The sequence below is a fragment of the Mesoplodon mirus genome (assembly GCF_964341445.2).
Source record: "Mesoplodon mirus genome assembly, chromosome: 2".
Classification (NCBI taxonomy): domain Eukaryota; kingdom Metazoa; phylum Chordata; class Mammalia; order Artiodactyla; family Ziphiidae; genus Mesoplodon; species Mesoplodon mirus.
The window spans coordinates 220,283,023-220,303,035 of record NC_138977.1 but is presented as its reverse complement, the minus strand read 5'-3'; the positions used below and the strand labels follow the sequence as shown (position 1 = coordinate 220,303,035).

Sequence of the window (20,013 nt, the reverse complement as noted above, 5' to 3'; positions counted from 1 at the left end):
CTACCCACCTGCCCCCGCTCCCTGCCAGCCCGCACCGCTGCCCCACACCAGCCCACCGACTTCAGTTTCAAGAAGACAGTCAACGCGAGAGAAAACTGACCCAAGCAACGTTTTTAAGGCGGTGGCTGAGGAATGTCTTTTTATCTAATCTTCAAGTCTTAACTAATGTGTTCAATCTTTCTGAAGCCGTACATCACAGGGTTTTTAACCGCCTTCTTGCCTAACTGCACTTGGCTTTGCTAAAAATAAATATGGAAGATGGAAAAGCTAAATATCAACCCAAATCACCTACGGAACCTAGAATGTCTTTCCTTCTCTTGTACTTAGGACAGTTACTTTCACCTTGACTAAGTCATATTTCTCAATGTCACTGAAAAAAATAAGGAGGGTCGGTGGTGTTTAGTTGGCCTTTTTAGGTTTGACAGCCAAATGCTGAGGCAAAATGCCTGCAGGGCCTCATCTGAGAGCCGCAGTCACTGAAAATCTGAGTGGGAGAGAAGTGGGGTCTTCATGGCAGTATTCTGCGTGGGCCCGGCATGGCTGATGGAGCAAACACATGCACAGAGCCTTTAAGGACAAGAAAGGCAAGTGGGGCAATCTGCCCATCCAATTGGATTCCAGCAGTTCTCAGGAGAACTGCATTCCTAAAGCCCAGCGCCTTCGCTTTTCTTCTTTTAACACACCAGCACCTTCAAGTATAACCAATTAGAAACCCCTTTACATTTTAATTGAGAGACTTCTTTCATCCACAAGTTGTTCTGAGTCAGTCAAATCAGTTACAAGATGGGAACAGCAGCTTCTCTTCTTCTCAGTTAGAACCCTACTGGCTCAGAGAATATTCTCACTTGTCTGTCATTTCTGCCTTGCAGAATTCTTTTATTCTAGCATGACTACAAGTTCGTACCTGAACACTTTACTTCAATCATGAAGTGCTGCCGAGGAGAATGAAACACTATGGGTGATCACGAGCTGAGGATTCACTGAAACCTAATACTGTCTTCATGCAAGATGAAATCTCCGGGCAACAAATAGTGGAGAGAGGAACTGTTTTCATATCGAGGTGAGGTCTAGTCTGTAGAGAATTTCTGATTAGTTGCATCTGGGAGGGACATGAAGCTTGTACTGATGCTGCTCTGCTATCTATTTTAGAAGAACAAAAGGTTCTGCTCCCACCTCCAAAGCGATGGAAATACCTAAAGCAGGAGCGCGGACAGGCCGAGAGCATGCCACCAACCGCAGAACAATTACTAACCGAACCGGAAAAAGGTAACAGTGAGCGACCGGAACTGGCTCTGCGAGAGCGGCCAGAGGAGTGGTCTCACACGGGGCCTCCCTTGCGCAGAAGCCCCTGCCCACCAGACCAGGTTTCTCCCCTCCACCCAGGCTCCCTTCATTGCCAAGGGGAGGGCCAAGGGCCTGACAAGCACACCTGTGGGGACTTGCACAGGGAGACACCTGCTGACCTGAAGTCACGGTCACTCTCCTTCCCAATTCCCGCTGCTTGCATCACCCTGGGAAGCCTCCTTTGCTAATGCACTGATAACACAATGTGCTCAAAGACCTTCCGTGGAAAGGCAAGCTGAGGTTCAGAAAGACTGACTGTGAATGTGATTCACCTGCCCTTGAATTCGAATGCTCACCAGAGGGGCGTGGAGCACAGTTTCAGCTTTGGGCCCACAAGGTCATGGGGAAAGGGAAGTCCGGGTTCCGTTCAGAATGGGACTTTCAGTTGCATCTTGACACAGACGGGCTTCCATCCTAACCAGCCGGTCTGTGACATGTTCCAGGCTCTCGGGCCTCTCTGCTCAGCAGCTGCTGCCGAGCTGCGCCTGGTCCTCTCCTCTATTCCCACGATCAGGCAACAGCTCACTGCCTATTTGCTGGCCTCCAATCCAAAGCACATTTAATTTTCAAGATGCCCTATGCTGGAATTTCTTTTTTTTCCTCTCTGCTTACTAAGGCCAGCATTCTTTTCTCCTTTAGCTGGTTGACGGTTGAATTAATAAAGTCTATCCTGACAATCATTTAACTAATAAAGAATATAAAGAGAGCTGGGTTTGCCCATGGCCTTCAAAAATTCTATGTAACCTACCTAGGCAAAGAAAGGGCAAGAAGGTTAGCCAATCACAGGACCAATGAATGGGTCCTGGGTTTCTTCTAGGACATTTAGCCAAAGCAATGGCCTGGGAACAAGCATTCCGGGACAGGCTCTTCCTCTCCATGCATCTCAGTTCCTTGTCCGATGGGGCAGACTGGTTGATATCTAAGGGTAGAGACTACGATTTTTTTTGTTTGTTTGTTTGTGGTACGCGGGCCTCTCACTGTTGTGGCCTCTCCCGTTGCGGAGCACAGGATCCGGACGTACAGGCTCAGCGGCCATGGCTCACGGGCCCAGCCGCTCCGTGGCATGTGGGATCATCCCGGACCGGGGCACGAACCCGTGTCCCCTGCATCGGCAGGCGGACTCCAAACCACTGCGCCACCAGGGAAGCCCCGAGACTACGATTTTATCTAAAAACACCTCCTCGTGGGTGTTACGATACGTGCCACCGTGGACGTCCAGGAGGAGAAGACAGGAAGGCCATTTCCTCACCTCTGAGAGCCACAAGCCGAGCCCTGCCCACCCAGGAACTCAGAGGCAGCTCTATGCTGGGGCCCGAGTCCCCGCAGCCCAGGTTCTCCGGGTTCCGCAAAGCGGCTTGGTGCGCAGCAGCTCAGAGTACACAAAGGCCTGGCTGGGATGAAGTCGCTTTTTATTTATCATTTCTGTAAATTACACACATTTAAATTTTTAGCAATAATTTATAACAGTCACATCTTATATAGTACAGTCATTGGAAGAAAACAAAGAATATTAAAGAACAGCGCCTTCAGAGAGGAGGTTACTGTAACGCATCACCGGAGTTAAAATCCAAAATATACAAGACTCCACATACTGGAACAAAACATAAAGCTTACAATTTCTCTATGAGCCTATGAACCTGAAATTACAAAATTTAGCAACTGCCTAAATCAGGAAATCAACAGTTCTGTTTTCAAGGTAAGAAAACAAGGAATGCTATGGTAAGTCACCTTTACTGTTTAAATGTTTCTGCTCTGTTTGTACCTGGAATGACTGTATATAAACACAGGCAAAGCACAGATTTCAGAATAGGTCTCACAAACTCCTTTTACTATAGATTTAAACCTAGTCAATGAGAAAAGCAATTCAGTTGCTTGGATCTTAAGTTTAAAAAAAATTAAAAGTGTTTCCAGGGACTCTTAAAACTGTCTCCAAAAGTATAAAACGTTATACTTTCAAAATCTGAAGCGTTCCCATCTTCCTCTGAGATAAATACAGGTCCTAGAACCTGCTCCTGACAGCATAAACGTTCACATACTGCTGTGCACGTGTAGAGAAACAGCCCACAAGGACCCCGGCAGGGACGGCATCCTCATGAGCCTGGGCTGTGACCGTCCTCAGCCAGACCAACGCCCCGGCCGACTGCTCGCGAGGCCGCGTGCCCTGGTACATGCTGACCTGTCACTCTTCAGTCAGTTCTTGCTTGGGGAACTCCAGCTCATTCAATAAATCTTTGCCAGCTGCTCCAGCTTTTGAAGCAAAAAAAAACGCTCCCTGTTTAAAACCGAGGTTCTTCAAACTGCGGGCATAATCCGCATATACAGCAGAGATGAGTTTCTGTAAACCACAGTTAAGGAAAAGAAGGGCAAAAAGGGCTCCACCAGCCTCCCACAGGCCGGAAACAATGACCAGCTCTGCTGGAGTGTCCACAGGAGGGCAGCACGGGAGAAGCACAGGTACCTCTTCCCTGGGGGAGGGCAACTCCCGGCGGGGGGAGGCGATGTTTCAGTGTGTAATGTCCCTGCACTTGCACCAGCTGAGCCCAGAGCTTGTCCTTCTACAAGACCCAACTAACATCCTCCCAGGTTCTCCAAGGTCTAAATGCACTTAACGACTGGAGAAAGAAGGATGAGAAAAGTGAAACTCACGTGCATACGCTTATGCCGTTTGAAAGTCGGAGAGGCTGGTGGTTTAAGGGGCAGGTGAGCTTCACCGAGAGGCTCTATTTACAAAGCCTGCCCCAAGGCAAGAGCTCCAGATGGCTGGGTGCTGGGATTTTAGACAGCCCTGTTCCACTGCGTTCTGATATCCAACATGGCTCCTTCAAACTAGAGCCAACTTCCCCAGTGCCTAGATATCTGACACTGAGTTCAGTTTAATTTTCTATAAAAAATATACAGAAAATCAAAACCATGACATGTAGAAATGAGGCCACAATGTAACAATTCAAGAAAAAGTGCAATGATATAACAACAAGGCCTCTGCAAAAACAAGGACCTGGGAGTTGGATTCTCAAGCTCATTCTTTTCAAAGAAACACATGTGACTCACGTGACGTGTAGAACTGAAATGCTCCTGGTCATACATGGACCACAGTGACCTGCCTGCATGACACGGCTCTCTGAAGTGCTGCTGTGTCTTGTTCCACGTTAGACTGTCCCTATGGATAACAGCAAGTCTTTTTTTTTTTTTTTTGCGGTACGCGGGCCTCTCACTGCCGTGGCCTCTCCCGTTGAGGAGCACAGGCTCCGGATGCGCAGGCTCAGCGGCCATGGCTCACGGGACCAGCCGCTCCGCGGCATGTGGGATCCTCCCGGACCGGGGCACGAACCCGTGTCCCCTGCGTCGGCAGGCGGACTCTCAACCACTGCGCCACCAGGGAAGCCCCACAGCAAGTCTTTTTATTCTAGTCCAGTATGCATTTATTCCAGTGGCAGCCTCCTCCACCTGTCCTAGTCTTCCTCTATCTTCTTTTTAAGTTCAAACAAAACATTGCAAAATTCGGGCTCCCTCCCCTTTACAGCCCTTCCTGACCTCACAGCTGATGCCGGCGGTGCAACAGCCTTCCGTCCGACTCCGTCCCTCTCGTTTCTCCCTCTTTCCTGGCTCTGGAAGGTCAGAATACAGATCTTTCTCGATGGAATAGTTCTTCCCCGGCAGCACAACCGAGAGAGATTCTAAAACCCGCTCACGGCATCTGCCTCCCCCTCAGCACACATGTCCCGGCAAAGGATATCTGTGTCCTCGCTGACTTCAATCACACCGTACTTGAGACAAGCTTCCACAAACAAGGCCGCTCTGTCAAAGTACCTCATGCTGCTCAACAGAACACGAGTTAGGTGCTGTAATTTATGGTATCTGAGAGGAGAGCCGTCCCAGGGCATGTTTCTATGTGAAGACTTGTACACACTCTCCCCGGAAGCCCGAGTGCTGCGTGAGTCGCACCAGCACCGTTCTCAGCCCCGGCTTAGAGGAAAGGAAGGGAGAATTCTCACGCCCCAACCCCTGGCTCTTTTTTATTAATACTTAAAAAAAATTGTGAAATCGTTGAATTCCACAGAAATCTACAGAGATAGGACAAGGATCCACGTACCCATTGCCCAGATTTAACAAGTAAGCTTTTGCAGTATCTGCCTCAACCTACCTCCCTTAGTTTTTAAATAAATAAAATGTCCTATAACAAGTGATGAGTATTAATTACCCTTCAAGGTTCTCAGAGGGACACCTCCAACTCGCCACACTTTCTTCACCCTTCCTACTGCCTTCTAGCCTTCATCTCAGTTGCTCTACTCAAAGATGAATTGTCCCCAATTCTCTGAAGACTTTTTTAATACTCTTTTTAAACAGGTACCTGTTAGGTGTGCCTAGCATATTGGTAGGAAAATAACACAGTTCCTAGACCAAATGAAGAATTAATAAACATAGACTGTTCCATCCCTTCAGGTTTCTTTTTAAATAAACCTATAATGTATGCTTCTCCCTTCACTCCCGACACCGAGGACTACCATCCACCCGGCAGAGCCTCACGACAGCGTAAGGTGGTTAATCCCGGGTGGTCCTGACCAGCCGCGGACACTGGGTGTACCTGTGAAGCGTCTCAGCCACGCTGGAAAAGCAGCCCAGGGAGAGGAGGACCAGGAGGGCCTTTGACTTCTGGTTCACTTGAGGGGAGCAAAGGTGGTCAACCCACCGCTTTAAAACATCAGCGCACTCTTCTGAATTTAAACGGACCTGGGAAAGATGCCCACGTTAAAAATAAAGACATCCTGCACTATAGAAGGAAAAAGTAATTTAATCGAAACGGGATCTGTACCTATGAAACAAAGCTCAGCTCTGCTTTATTACACACCCCCGATGCTGCAGCATCATGACCAGCAGTGACGGGGACCCACACCTTCGGGACCGACAGGCCTGGCAACACCTCTGGGCTCACACCCCAGTAGGGAGAGGAGGCAGCTGCTTTCACTTAATTGCTACGAATGCAACCTCCAATTTGCAATAAGAAATGTCATTTATACTCAAAGAATAAGAGGATGAAAGTTGCAAGAAAATATTTGCAAAGCCGCTTTGCAGCCACAAAAAGGCTTCTAAATCTTGAGTCAGAAGTTCAAGACTGAACTTTCTATCCCAAATGTTCAAGGCACCTACTAGAATCACCTACTTTGGCAAGCCACGCTGCCCGGTTCCACTCGCCGTAGGTCTGCAGGTAGCGGCAGGCATCTGCAGCTTTGTCTATCAGGCAGAGCAACTGAACACCCTCTGGAAGACAAAACAGCAGACCCACAAGTGACACTGGAGCTGTCTCTCTGACGAGTCACTAAAGGGTAAAATCCCCATTTGACTTCATCTGGTCTTGGACATTTTATACCTACCTATTGGAGACATTACTGACTTAAATTTTAAAATAAAATATTAAAATAGGGCTTTACCATGTTACCACTCAAATGAACAGGGCTGGAAGTACACACACAGTCCAGAAAACAAACAAGTAAAGCCTACCTCACTCACTGGTTTTCAGCATTTAGGGTGTCCAGGTTTACCCAATTTATGCCTATTGTCTTGGCAATTATTAATAGCGCCCCATTTACTCTTTAAAAAGCACTCTGGTCTAGAATGATTAAATTATATGGTCATCTTATAAACTGCTAGCAATGATCTTTCTACTTTTCTCCAGTGTATATAAAAAAGAAAGAAATATCCCTAATAACCAATTACTTTCCAGGAGTGGGTCTGATTTTCCAGAGTATTGACGAATATACCCCAAAACATGCCTTACCTGCCAATTTCCCATTGGCAATCATATTAGTTGCCACGAGCTTAATGGTGCTCTGGGAGGGGCCTGACGAGGTGACAGTTGTGACCAAGCAGGCTTTCAGTGAATCACAGTAATAATGCTGGTTATCTGCACTTGTTTCCAATAGCAACTGCACAGCTCTGTCTGTCTAGTAAGAGAAACAGTTCTTCTAATTACGAGGCCATTTTCCTCCAACATAACCTTTTAAAATTCATAATTTGGAACACTGAAGTTTTCAGCTTAAAGAGGACTTTTCTCAAAAATGTTCGTGAACACTTTGTTTACGTATATACAAGTTGAACAAAAGTACAACACTGCTTCTTTAGGACAAATGTAAAACCACATTCTGGTTTATACAGGTGCTTACGTAAGCTTTGCGCCAATCAATTCAAAGACACAAAACCAAAACAAAACAAAACTAGTTAGGCCTCATGTGACATTATGGAAGCCAAAATTACAAGCTGGTTAACCATATATATATCTTTGCTTTCTCAGAATGTTTGTTGGTCTTATTTCGAAAGAAAGCATAAATTTATACTTATACTTTTATACTTTTAGGGAAACACTATAGTGTGTGTGTGTGTGTGTGTGTGTGTGTGTGCGTGTGTGTGTGTGGTATAAGTAATGCTGTAAATTACTAATCAACTAGGAACTCAGCGAAACATGAAAAGAGTTATAAAAACTGACATACTTGACCCAAGAGAAGTAGCTGGTCTGTACATTTCCTGGTATGATCATAAGTTGACCGTTTCACTTCCTGGAGATTCACCCTTTCCAGCTGAAATTTCTAGAGTAGAAAAAAAAAAGAGAGAGAAAATTGAGGCTGGATTTTAAAACTTTTGAATTATTTAAATTATACTTAAAGTCATTTTAGTCAACATTACTTTGACTTCTGAGGTTATTAATCAGCTTCACAGAAATCTAACATTTAATAAGAATCTAAGAAGAAAAAATGTTGAAATGTATTATAATCTGTGTGCAAGTTTGCCTGCTTACAGAAACTGGCACTTCAGTAGAGCTGGAAGAAAAATCCCTATGTGTAATTTAGTACTCTACTGGAGGTTAAAAAAATTATGAAACTACCTTTATATATACAGAACAGCAAATTCAAACCAAGTAAATTAATTATTTGTTATTTATAGAAAATTAAAATGAACCAGGTTAAAAATTTTAAGACCAAAAAAAATTAGAAGACTGTTAATAATAAAATTTTAATGTCTATTTAAAAACTCTGTAAGCATTTATGAGCTTTTCAAGTACTGAGTCAATCCTTTTTTATGTGAATGTGCCAAGGGACTCATTTCTATTACGTGGACCTTTACTTAGTGCAAAAGTTTCCCAAGGTTAAGATACTTACAAAGACAGAGCTTTAAAGGTCTTTAATATATGAAACATAATACCTGAAAATAGGCATTTTCACAGAGCACATCATAACATATGTCTAGTGGGTTGTTCACTTTGTCCTGAGGAGCAGTTTCTTTAGCAGCTGGTGTGCTTGCTGACTTTTCCTGGGACAAGCTGTGCAGGTAGTGGGCAGCGACAGTCCAGAAGTGCAGCTCCGATTCATCGCCGTAAAGCCTGGCAAGGGTGAAACCAAAGTTTCCACTGAACTCACACAGCAGAGTGGGGCCTGGATGGGGGCTTCCCACAGTAGCTTCAAGTGCTGGGAGCATGGTGCTGGCATGTGAAAGACCACGTGCTGGGCTGGGTGGAAGAGGTGAAGCTGCAAGTCCTCCAGCCCTGTTACTGGGTGTCGAACAGCACAGGGCTCTGGCTGCATGAGGCCCCTTCAGACCCAAATCCCCCTTTGTTCTGTGTTAAGAGGAACACCATGGTTCTGAAGCCTGGGCCATTATTTACCTGGTTTGCCATTAGCATACCTTTCAATCTGGACCAACTAAGGAAGAAGTTCCTCTGGAATAACTGACTAGATAAGGTGTGGAAATAATATGCTATTTATTCTCTGGGGAGTGGAGGGAAATGTCTTTTTTTTTTTTTTTTTTTTGCGGTATGTGGGCCTCTCACTGTTGTGGCCTCTCCCATTGCGGAGCACAGGCTCCGGACGTGCAGGCTCAGCGGCCATGGCTCACGGGCCCAGCCGCTCCGCGGCATGTGGATTCTTCCCGGACCGGGGCACGAACCCGTGTCCCCTGCATCGGCAGGCGGACTCTCAACCACTGCGCCACCAGGGAAGCCTCAGAAATGTCTTTTTTTATAAGAGACAACTCTACTGTACAGTAAGAATGTATAGGTTATTACTTCTAAATATAATTTACTGGTATATTTAATACCAATATTGGTATACCAATATATATAGGTATATTTATGCACTTTGTAGCTGATATTTTAAAAAGCTGTCTGTAGGAGGGAGTCTTTTCAATAGAGAAGGCCTAGACCTCATGTTTAAAATGTAGGGTTTTTTTTTTCCTATTTGTAGTACTACTTTCAAAATTAATTGTAAGCCAACTATAAAGGATGAACTGATATATTTTCTAAAATCCAAGAGTTTGGTCTTAACTAACAACCTTAATAAAAGAAATGAGTTAACCTGAAATTCCCCATCTTACACAAAACATTTCAAACAGAGTTACCTTGAAACAAGCAGGCATCTCTGCAAGAGAGTAAATTCCGGATCGAGCAAGAGATTCTTTATGTCACTGCGGACAGGAATCCAGACAAAGGCAAGACAACATTTTTGAATCCAACAATAAAGGAGATAAATCAGTATACTCTTAAAATGAAAAATCCTACCCAAAGGGTATGTTTAGAACTTACAAAAGAAGTCACTTTGCTGTGACCCTGAAACTGCAAAAGCTTACAGGGCTTAGAGTGTATCTAGGTTTGGAGAAGCAGTACCCATCAACCACCACAGCTTAAGGCTCTAATTGTGATTTACCTTCTTGCTTCTTGAAGCAGTTCAACTCATGTTTTTAAAACTATGAACAGCTGTCTAACTATAGGAACAAGAATGTCATTGTTGATAAAATGATTTTGCTGATAATCATCAGGAACAGTACATACTTTAGAGACGCATTCAGAATTTATTCTTGAACGTATTCAAAAGTTAAAATATTTAAGGAAGAAAGGCTAGTGTTTTTATAAATTGCTATTTCTAAAATAGCCAAATATAGAATATTTATAAATCAGGAAGAAGGGAAGATAGTCTTTAAATCTATTCTTTTCCATTTAAACATAAAGGCTAACCTTGGAAGAGAGAAAACAATAATTATTTCGAATTTGACATCAATAAAATATTCTATTACGTTAATTTATTAAGTATTAAAATACATGTGGCAGAGTCTAGATTGCAAAAACATGTTATGTTTTACCAAGAACTCCTTGTGGACCCATATTTTTCTACTTCCTTTCCAATATGATTCCCAGTACATATTTTTAAATGCTCTTGGCTCTAGGGAGCATATTAATTTCTTAGCCAGAACAGTGCACACACAGCTCCTGACACAGAGAGCTCACTTTAGGAGAGGGAAGCGGACACACAAGAATCGCCCTGTGTACACCCTCTAACATGAGGCTTCGTAGGGGACTTGTGCTGGAGGCAGGCTGAGCTACAAGACGTCCACCGCACAGCAATCTGAACCTTACTTCCACAAGACAAAGATTCTAAAGGGAAACACACCTCTGTGAACAGAATGGTCTCTCCGTGGGCCACTAAACATTTTCTAAAACAAAGCTTATTTTAATTTTAAAAAAGCCTAAATCATTATGTTTTTCTTTTTCATATTCTTATCTTCTAATAAAACATAGTTAGAGTGCTTACTTAGACAATGAGTTCAACTGCTCTTGAAGGAGATTCTTTATTTCTTCATTTTCTGGATAATCACTGTACCAAGAAAAGATTTTAAATGAGTTCATTTTCTCTTCACTTACAACAATTTATTTCTTCACCAGAAAAAAAGTTGTATTAATATAGAAATAACTTCTTTGTAGTCCTTGGTTAAAAACCTGGTTGTAGACCAAAATAGCAACAGTCTACTCAGGAACCTACCAATCATCTTTAATGTCTGCTTTTATGTTATTTAGTCAAAACCAAGAAATGAGTACAGAAAGTCTCCTTGGCTTTCAAGAAACCAGAAAATTTATCAGTGAGCTCTAAAAACTACCAGATTTAGATTCATGTTAATAAGGAACTTAGCAATGACTAAAGGAATCTGCTCGTTCTGCTCTGCAAAATGACCATTCATTTATTTAAGTAGATACTTCTTGGAGAAAAGACACCCCATCATATTATTATCTTTTTAATTCCCCTAACCCGTGCCTACCTGTGCATTCCACATGGCATAAGTCCTGTAACGCCTGTGGTAGTTTAACTAATAACCACTAATAATGTGAATTTTTGTTTGCAATGAGGCAGACTCTAAAACATAAAATACCTCTGAAGTAGGCCCCCTCATGCTGCTTCTAAAAAGAATTAATCTTGTCCCCAAATTCCTCTTGGCTTCAACTGGCCCTCTTCACACTCGGTGTGCCATGCCCCACGTTCAGACAGTAAGACTACCACAAAGCCACCTGAAAGCAGCATGTGTACTCACAGCTGTCCACAGGCTCACGCTTCCCCGAAGTCTCCAGAAGGGTGAAGACAAGAGGCAGATCAGTGACTCTTTTAGAGTGTCTGCCATTACTGCCTCAGCTCGGTTTTAAGGTTCCAATCCCTATAAGCCCTGGAGACAGGCCACCGCTGATTTTCATGGGTGTCCTTCAATCTTAAATCAATTAGGAAAGGAAAACAAAAATGCAAAAAAACTTACATATGAGAAATGTCTAAAGAATACCGTCCATTCCAAGGCTGATGTAATAAGAAAGCTTTCAAGGCGAGGGCGGCCCTTGGAACAAGGAGATATGGGCACCACACAGGTTCTAGACAAAAAACAGTTTTTGCTTTTAAAAAGTAAAATTTTATACTACTATAAAGCTTCAGCTATAGACAGTTTACAGAGAAGTCAGCAGAGAATGGTGTGTAAGTCTGGTGGCAACTCAGAGAGTAATTCAATGTAATCACTACTTGCGACACAGGGGCTAAGAGTTGGGGAGAAAGCGAGACTGAAGAGTCTCTGACACCATAGTGATACTATTTAAAGTGCTTGGAAACAGCATCATACTAAATGTTATTAAAGTCTCATACTCTTGAATTCCTTTTAGATGCTGCTGAAAAGAATTTTAAGATTGTTTTATGCCATTTTATGCCCCTGATAATAGGCAGTGTGGGCAAGAAAGATTCTCCAACTCAAAAACAGGGATTCCAATTTTCTACATTTGTCTGATACCTCCCCCTTTGTGGGGGCGGGGGGAGGTATCAGACAAATGTAAATAAAGGCCAGGTGGAAGAAGAAGACGATCTAAGCTATTCTAAGAAAACGTATTTGAATCAATATATTATGATTTTTCTACTTGTCATCAAGGAGAATTGAAGAAAATACATTAAATATTATATCACTGCATATGACCTCATATGATTTTATTTTTATCTGACATCAGTAAGTCCAAAATACATTTCTAATTCCTCAGAATAGGAATATATTATATCAAGCAGATTGATATTTTTCCAAGCTCAAATCAGCACATATCTGGCAGCAAACACAGACATCTTTTTCCTAACTCCATATTTACACTCTCACCAGTTTTTATTCTTTAACATTTATTGAGTGCTATTCTGAGTTTAAAGTTCAATATGTGGAAATATGCACAATTTTATTGACCTTTCCCCATTATTATTTTAAAATTGTTCGCTCTCTGGCTGAGGTCACACCAACAGAGATTGGATAGGAATAATTTTTTTTTTTTTAAGTATTAGGAACACTTTAAAAGAAAAATGTAATCTAAAATCTGGCTGCAGGTCAGCCGTTCGGGTATGTGCTAATGATGGGCTCTAATTCTGTAGTCAGTTTAATTTAAAAATAAGTCCCCGGGCTATGGAGATTTTTAGATACAAATTTTAAGTTAAAGGTCAAAGAAAAGCTTCTCAAACATTTAGATTATATTTGCACACTTCTTTACCTAGAATTAGTAACTAAAAGAAAAATCATCCTTGAAATTCCCTCCATTTCCTTAATAACTTTATGTTTAAAATAGTGTCTATGCTTGTCCTTCCCCAGGAGAAAGTCCTGCTACGTCTGCAGAGCCAGCAGGTGTCTCAAGGACACATATGGGAATGCAATGCTCCATTTCTGCCTCAGCAGATGGCAGACACGGTTACGGAATAAGAAGTGGTGGTTTCCAAACACAGTGGCAGGGTGGGGCAGTGACAAACACAAAAGCACACCTAACGTAAGGTAGCCCAGCCAACATGAACAACAGCTTGGTAGTGCCTCAAGCACAAACATAACACGAAGGGGCAGGTTTTCAAAACACTATTGCCTCCGAATGTGCCGAAGACTGACTCTACAGAGGTATAGACAGTTCCCAGAGCTGACAGTTTCTAAGATGAAACTCAATAAATGACTAAACAATTCTCGAATGAAATTTTTTTTTACAGATCAGATAGCTTAGAGTGTACACCAAATATATGCTTGGAGAAAACTTAATGAAGGAAGTCTGATTTTCAAGTAGATTGATGGGTGCGTTCACAAACTTCTCATCCTCCTTTTACAGTCACAGCTATTTTTGCTAAAATATTTTTCATTCTGGAAAAAAAAATCTCGAAGCATAAACCATAAAAAACCATACAAAAAAGGGTAAGGTAGTGCAATCATCTAATTTTGTTTTGACTGGTCCTTTAACAAATCATAAAATGGGCATCAAAATTCATGATACTTAGGACACTTTCCAAAGTGATTTCTCCATGATGCATGGTTGAGAAAGATATAAGGCTCACTATTAAAAAGCCAGCAGCACCTTATCACTAGATTTATGTCCTCTGATGAGTTCTCCTAAAGTCTGCGGAAGCCATTTTTATAAATGTAAACATCTTTGCTCTTTTGACAGAGCGCTCAGAAAAGGGTCAAGGAAGGGGCGCTTGGTAAACCAGAGTCAGGGAATGACTGACGTCTGCAGTTACAAAGAGTCTAGCATCTCAGCAATAAAAACACTCAAGCTTTAAGTTAATATATAATATTTTCTTAAACTCAGATTCCTAGAAAGCAAGACTGAGATGAAACAGAAGCATCTCTCTCCCCTGAAGAGAGCAGCTGGTGCAAAATAAAGACAGGTTTCCAAGCATCCTTTCCCTAGAACTCCATACCGGTTAACTCCTGTTCATCCATCCTAAAACACGTGGACTTCATGGACATCTCCAGGATCCTGATACACCCATCATCTGAAGCCAGAATCACTTTATCTGATGTACACCAGTCCACGTCCAGTATCCGAAAGGTTACATTTCTTCCACTTCTTAAACTGCTCACCATCTGAACCTTCAAGAGTGAATTTGATTGTCAGTTTCACAAAGAAAAGGAAGATGCTTATCATTCCAGATTAAACAGTCAAGGAAAGACAGCGCCTGTGGCAAAGGTCCAGTTTACGTTCAAAACTGAACAGTCTTTGGCAGTCTACCTTCCACATGCAGACTGCATTTTAAAGGTCCCAAAGATAGTGATAACATTAAAAATCTATTGAGCTATCACCTTTAAAACAGAAATACTGTGAAAGAAAAATTTTAAAGGAAGAAAACTTTTAATAAGCTTGACAAACCCATTACATAGTTTTCATTTCTAAATCAGAAAGAAGAAAAAAATACATAGTTCCTGTGGCCAGCAGCTTCATTTGCAGTGTACCCACGTGGAGTTGGGCCTACCTCTTTAGTATCCCATACTTCAGCTCCATCATTGTACATTGCTATTAATTTTTGGTTTCCTTTACCAGGGGCAAAACGAATCTTCCTCACCCAACTTCGGTGTGTAGGTATTCCTCTGAGGACAAACAAACAAAAACCAAAACACCAATATGAAGTAGAGTAATATCTCATCATCAAGAGATATGTCCAATGTCTCTTTCTATTTCTGTTTTTGACAAGGTCTAGTGATGTGACAGGAGAATCTCTGCTTTCTGGGACAGGGGCCACGTATAACAGAAAGTGTCTGCTCTTTAACAATGGCTGGAATAGTGTCCCAGGACTTCTGCATGAGCCACCTGCAGATAAGCATCTTCTATGAATGTTCCGGAGTTTGGCTCAAGGCCCTTCCTCCCAAGTTCAGTGACAAGAGACCCAAGGGTCCAAGCTCCACATGACCATATTTGGTGACCCTGCTTATTACCAAGTCACAAGCCTCCAATGGAATCATACCAAGAGATTTTTTTCTTAAACCAAATAACACGATTGCATTTTTGACTCATACCTGGATACTCTGCCTTTCAAATCCCAAAAATTTAAATTTCCATCCACATCTCCAAGAACTAATGTATCACCTTTCCAAGCGATGCAGGTAATACTACCCATACTTCCCTAGAAAACAACAGCAACAAATGCACATCAATTTCACCACTTACAAGCAGTCATAAGAGAGAAATATTTTCATTTAATAACTGTGATAAAATAATAAAGATATTTTAATAAAACCTAATTAAAAATGGTTTTGCTTTAGTAAGAACATCATCAAACACTAACAGAGTTCAGACACTACGAGAGCTACCTAGCATTTCGATTTCAACTAAGAAGAACCAGGAGATTTCAATTAGATAGACATTGTTATCTGAACTAGATTTATAGAAAAGGGATGTCTTTTGAGGAAGAACTACTTCAGAGAAAAGAAAATTAAAAGAAGAAAAAAGAGAAGGAAAGGACACCCTTTCAAGAGAGCTCCTGTCTCCAAGTTACCCCTCGCTGCAAAAGGATAAATAAATCTATTCTGGGGGAAACTTAAAGCTGTTTCACAGCTAATTGTTCAGCAATTTCTCTATTGAAAGAGAGGATCCATCACTATGTAGTACACCTGAAACTAACATAATATTGTATGCCAACTATATTTCAATTAAAAAAAGAGAAAGAAAAAGGGGATCCAGAGCTTCACTGATACCTTCTGGAATAAGGAAGGTGAAGAGATACTGTGTATTAAAGGCATCTGCACAATTTGAATTCACAGAAGGCTCTGCAGAGAAGTTACACAGGGAAACACAAATATAAGAATGAAACACTACTGTAATAAATCCAAGTGGGGAGAAAGGAGCTTCAAGATCTAACACATGCACAGAGGTCATGTGATGGAGAGCCGAGGAGCCTGGGCTCTGGGGTCAGCTGCCTGGGCTTGAATCCAAGCTTTATCATTTAATTTGCTGTGTGATTTGGGGCATGTTTACTAATCTTTCTGTGTCTAGAACTTATCATCAATAAAGTAAGGTAAGCTCACAGAACCTGAGGAGTTCCTGTTAGTGCTAATAAATTTCTACAGGTAAAGGCTTTATGACAATGCCTGCCACAGAGTAAACAGTCAATACATGTTAGCTATTAAACAATATTATTGCTCAATTACTTTTCTACTTATTCTCTACTTATAGTAAAAGAAATCTTGTTTAATTTATAGAACAATGTAAAAATTCACGTGTTTAGTTCTCATGGCATCGATAGTAAGAAGTAGGAAAGTTCCAAGGGTTTGCCAAATTGGCTATTAATAGACTTGCACACACACCAAATACTGCATAAATCATAGTGTTAGTCAAGAAACAAAAGAAAAAATTGGATTGAGTATTTTAATGAATTCAATTAATAAAAGACTTAGAAAGCTATGTTAAACAGAATTCTGTATAGTATAAAGATCTTATTTCTATTCTCCTGACCATATTAACAGAATGTTTAAGAATTTGCCTTTAAATTTACTTTTTCAGTCTTAAATTTTTTTACATTTTATAATCTTATTTTCTAACTTCTAAAAATTAGAATATTAAAGTTTAAATTTGCCCAGAAATCAGTGTTACCAGCTTAGAATTACAAGTGATGTATTAATACAACTGCACAATTAAACAACCCAGACCTTTCTACCTAAGACCTTGTTGATGGGATATAAGCCATATGGAAAGTCTAAGGTGCTTTCAGAGAATGTGGCACAAACTCGCTTTGTGACTCCAAATAATCCCAAGAGAACCAGTGTAAGATTTAAAACTCTATGATAGAGTATTATTAGTTGACATTGGTATGTTGCCTACCTGTAAAATATGATGTTCAAAAGATCAGAAGTAAGGCTGGCAGCAAAGCAAAGATATTCATTCTCTCCTGCTATTCTGGTTTTCTGAATAAAGGCAGTCAGTCAACTATAAACTCTCCATGAGAACATAATTTAAAATATGTCAAGCTTTCTTCTTCTTTTCCAATTTTATATACTGTATAGTTCTGGGGCCAAAACTCAGGGGAAGTTTCAAATCAAAACAAATGTTTAACACTTTACATTTGGGAGGAGGGTAAGATAAATATTGGATAAAAATAAACAAACAAAACCTCTGCCTAAATTCTACATATTAGTCACTGAAAAATATTTTGATTACTGCAAATAAAAATAATGAACCAAAACCAATTTCTCATGTTTTATACAGTAGATGCTTAATTCTCTTTCCCTAAAAATAATCTGCTCTAAAATATGCACTAATTTCACTAATAAGGCTGGATCCTTATTAGGATGGTCATTCCTTGAGGAAGCTGCTTCTAGCTGTGGAATAAAATGATCTGGCAGGCAGAATAGAGACTTGCTATAGCCTGACTTCAGATCTCCATAAAACAGTGTAGAATCTTAAAAGCTGTGTGGTGCAACAATCCTGAAAGAAGCAGTTACAAAAAGAAAAATTCATGTGTCTAATGTTCAAAAATTTTAAACTTTTTTTTAGGGTGAGGGGGAACTAGAATCTCAAAAATTATTGGATTATTTCTATTCTAATCTCAAATGTGACGTGATTAGAAAACAAAGAGACTGAGCTATTTTCAAGTGCCGCTATCGGAGTTCAGATGGGTCCTTCTCTGGAGTCTAGAGGAGGAGGTCTGAATATTACTAAGAAAGCAAACTGATTTTCCAGAGGACAGCTCATTACACTGCAAGTCTTATGTCCACACCCTTTAACCGTAGCTTTTCTTGCTACACACTTAAAGTTACTGCTCCTACTTATAACTACCAAATATCAATTTTTCACATTTGCATTATTTTCACACTAGTGAAAACTTCTGGCAATATTAGAGAGTTTAAAATAGACATTACTAAGTCTCAGATATGACTTGTTCTATATAACAGTACAAATATAATTACAGTTTGAAAAGCACTTTCACATGCTAGTTTCAATCTTTATTAATGAAGGTTTTTTGAATGCCCTCAATTCTTCTAAAGTTGTTAATAAGGAAGATGTGGTAGCCAGCCCCTAAGAGGCCCACCCCCCTACCTGATTCTGCCTTTGGTATTCCCGTCCTTTGGTAGTCACCTCTCACAATGAACTGTGACCCAACGGCATACTGTGAAAATGTGACTTCTGAAAACGAGGTCCTAAAAGACACTGCAGCTTTCTTTTGCTCTCTCTTTGATCACTCGCTCTGGAGGAAGCGAGCTGCCACGTCTGAGGACACTCAGGCAGCCCTATGGAGAGGTTCGTGTGAGGAAGAACCAAGGCCTCTCATCACGGCCAGCATTAATAGCCATGCGAGCGAGCCATGTGGGAAGGGGATCCCCTGCCCCAGCCAACATCCTCACTGCAACCTCATGAGACTCTGAACCATCTGTAAAATATGGGGGTTGGCATTCGCCTACAACATTCCATTTTTAGATGGCAATTTTAAATCAATATATATATATGTAAAAAACCATCTCATCCTCCACTTAACGGTTATAGTATTATTCGGTAACAAAAACATTTTCTTCATCCATCCATTAAAAACAACATGTGAGATACATGTTGACACAAATTATTAACTACAAAACCTAGAGAACTCCACAAGCCCACAGGAGGATATATATGTTAGTAAATATTAATAAATATTTTTATACCTACAACCTGATTACTATTACCCAAAAATAATACTAGGTTTTACTAGTAGGTTTACTAGTTTACTAGTCAAATCCTTCAGGGTAATGCTTGAAATGGAAAGAAGAGGAACTAGAGTCAGACAGACAGACGTGGGTTTAAAATGCTGCTCTGCCACGTCACTAGGCTGGGCAACCTGGGGAAAGTTACTCACTCTCCCTCAGTCTTGTCATAGATACAATGTAAATAATTCCTCATGGATTATTATACTGATAAAAATGAGTAACACACGGCTAAGTATTTAATCGAAACAGTTATAATGCTGTTCTCTAGCAGTACGGAACAAGTTTAATCAGTGATAATGGCTCCTTAGTAAAGTTTATTTACATTACACTTTTCTGAGATAGTTTTCAAACTCAACTATGGCTTCACTGGATATAGAACCAATAAGGACTCTGATAAGAAATCTTGATGAAGATTTAATCACAGGTTGGACTCACGTCTGGTGGAATCCGAGCGCTATCTTTCACTGAGTTTCCTTCAACAGTGAGATGATAAACTTGGCCATCATTATCGGTAAACACAAAATGCTCCCGGGCAGAGATGTTCTGACTGAGTTCAGATTTACTCTCAGCCTCCTGCAACAAGCTTTGGGATAGAGGAAAATAAGATAAAGATATTTCTTTTCCCTAGAGTGACATAATTAATTAACTCACCCCAAATACAGATGCATTAACAGGGGGTCAAAACCATTTTTAAAAAAAACAAAGGCTGAAACTAATCTTTGCCTAGTAATAACAGGAAAACACAAATTACTCCGAATGCCACGAGTGAACGTTTACCCTGCACAGAAAAACGTGGTGATCTCGACCTCACACAAGAAAAATAGCCTTTTCGCTGTTTCTGCTGCAGGACAGAGGCCTTACCTCGACTCATCATTCTCTCTGAAGTTTTTTATTTGTAAATTTAGTGGGATGGGGGCGGGGTGGTACGTAAGT

General features: G+C 41.1%; 1 protein-coding gene across 3 annotated transcripts in view; it reads right to left on the bottom strand.

Moving 5' to 3' along the window:
* Positions 1-2,736: 2,736 nt before the first annotated feature.
* The window catches only part of WDR11 (WD repeat domain 11), a 56,102-nt gene continuing 38,825 nt past the window's right edge, over positions 2,737-20,013 (bottom strand). For all 3 annotated transcript variants that reach the window (XM_082635959.1, XM_082635960.1, XM_082635961.1), the window contains 14 exons: positions 19,516-19,663; positions 15,424-15,530; positions 14,883-14,997; positions 14,331-14,502; positions 11,902-12,010; positions 10,914-10,976; positions 9,727-9,792; positions 8,536-8,713; positions 7,827-7,922; positions 7,118-7,283; positions 6,503-6,600; positions 5,927-6,072; positions 5,078-5,157; positions 2,737-3,681 (listed from right to left, as the gene is read on the bottom strand). In XM_082635959.1, the coding sequence (XP_082492085.1) occupies positions 3,524-3,681; positions 5,078-5,157; positions 5,927-6,072; positions 6,503-6,600; positions 7,118-7,283; positions 7,827-7,922; positions 8,536-8,713; positions 9,727-9,792; positions 10,914-10,976; positions 11,902-12,010; positions 14,331-14,502; positions 14,883-14,997; positions 15,424-15,530; positions 19,516-19,663 (1,702 nt within the window). In that variant the 3' untranslated portion in view covers positions 2,737-3,523. The remainder of the gene's footprint in view (positions 3,682-5,077; positions 5,158-5,926; positions 6,073-6,502; positions 6,601-7,117; positions 7,284-7,826; positions 7,923-8,535; positions 8,714-9,726; positions 9,793-10,913; positions 10,977-11,901; positions 12,011-14,330; positions 14,503-14,882; positions 14,998-15,423; positions 15,531-19,515; positions 19,664-20,013) is intronic.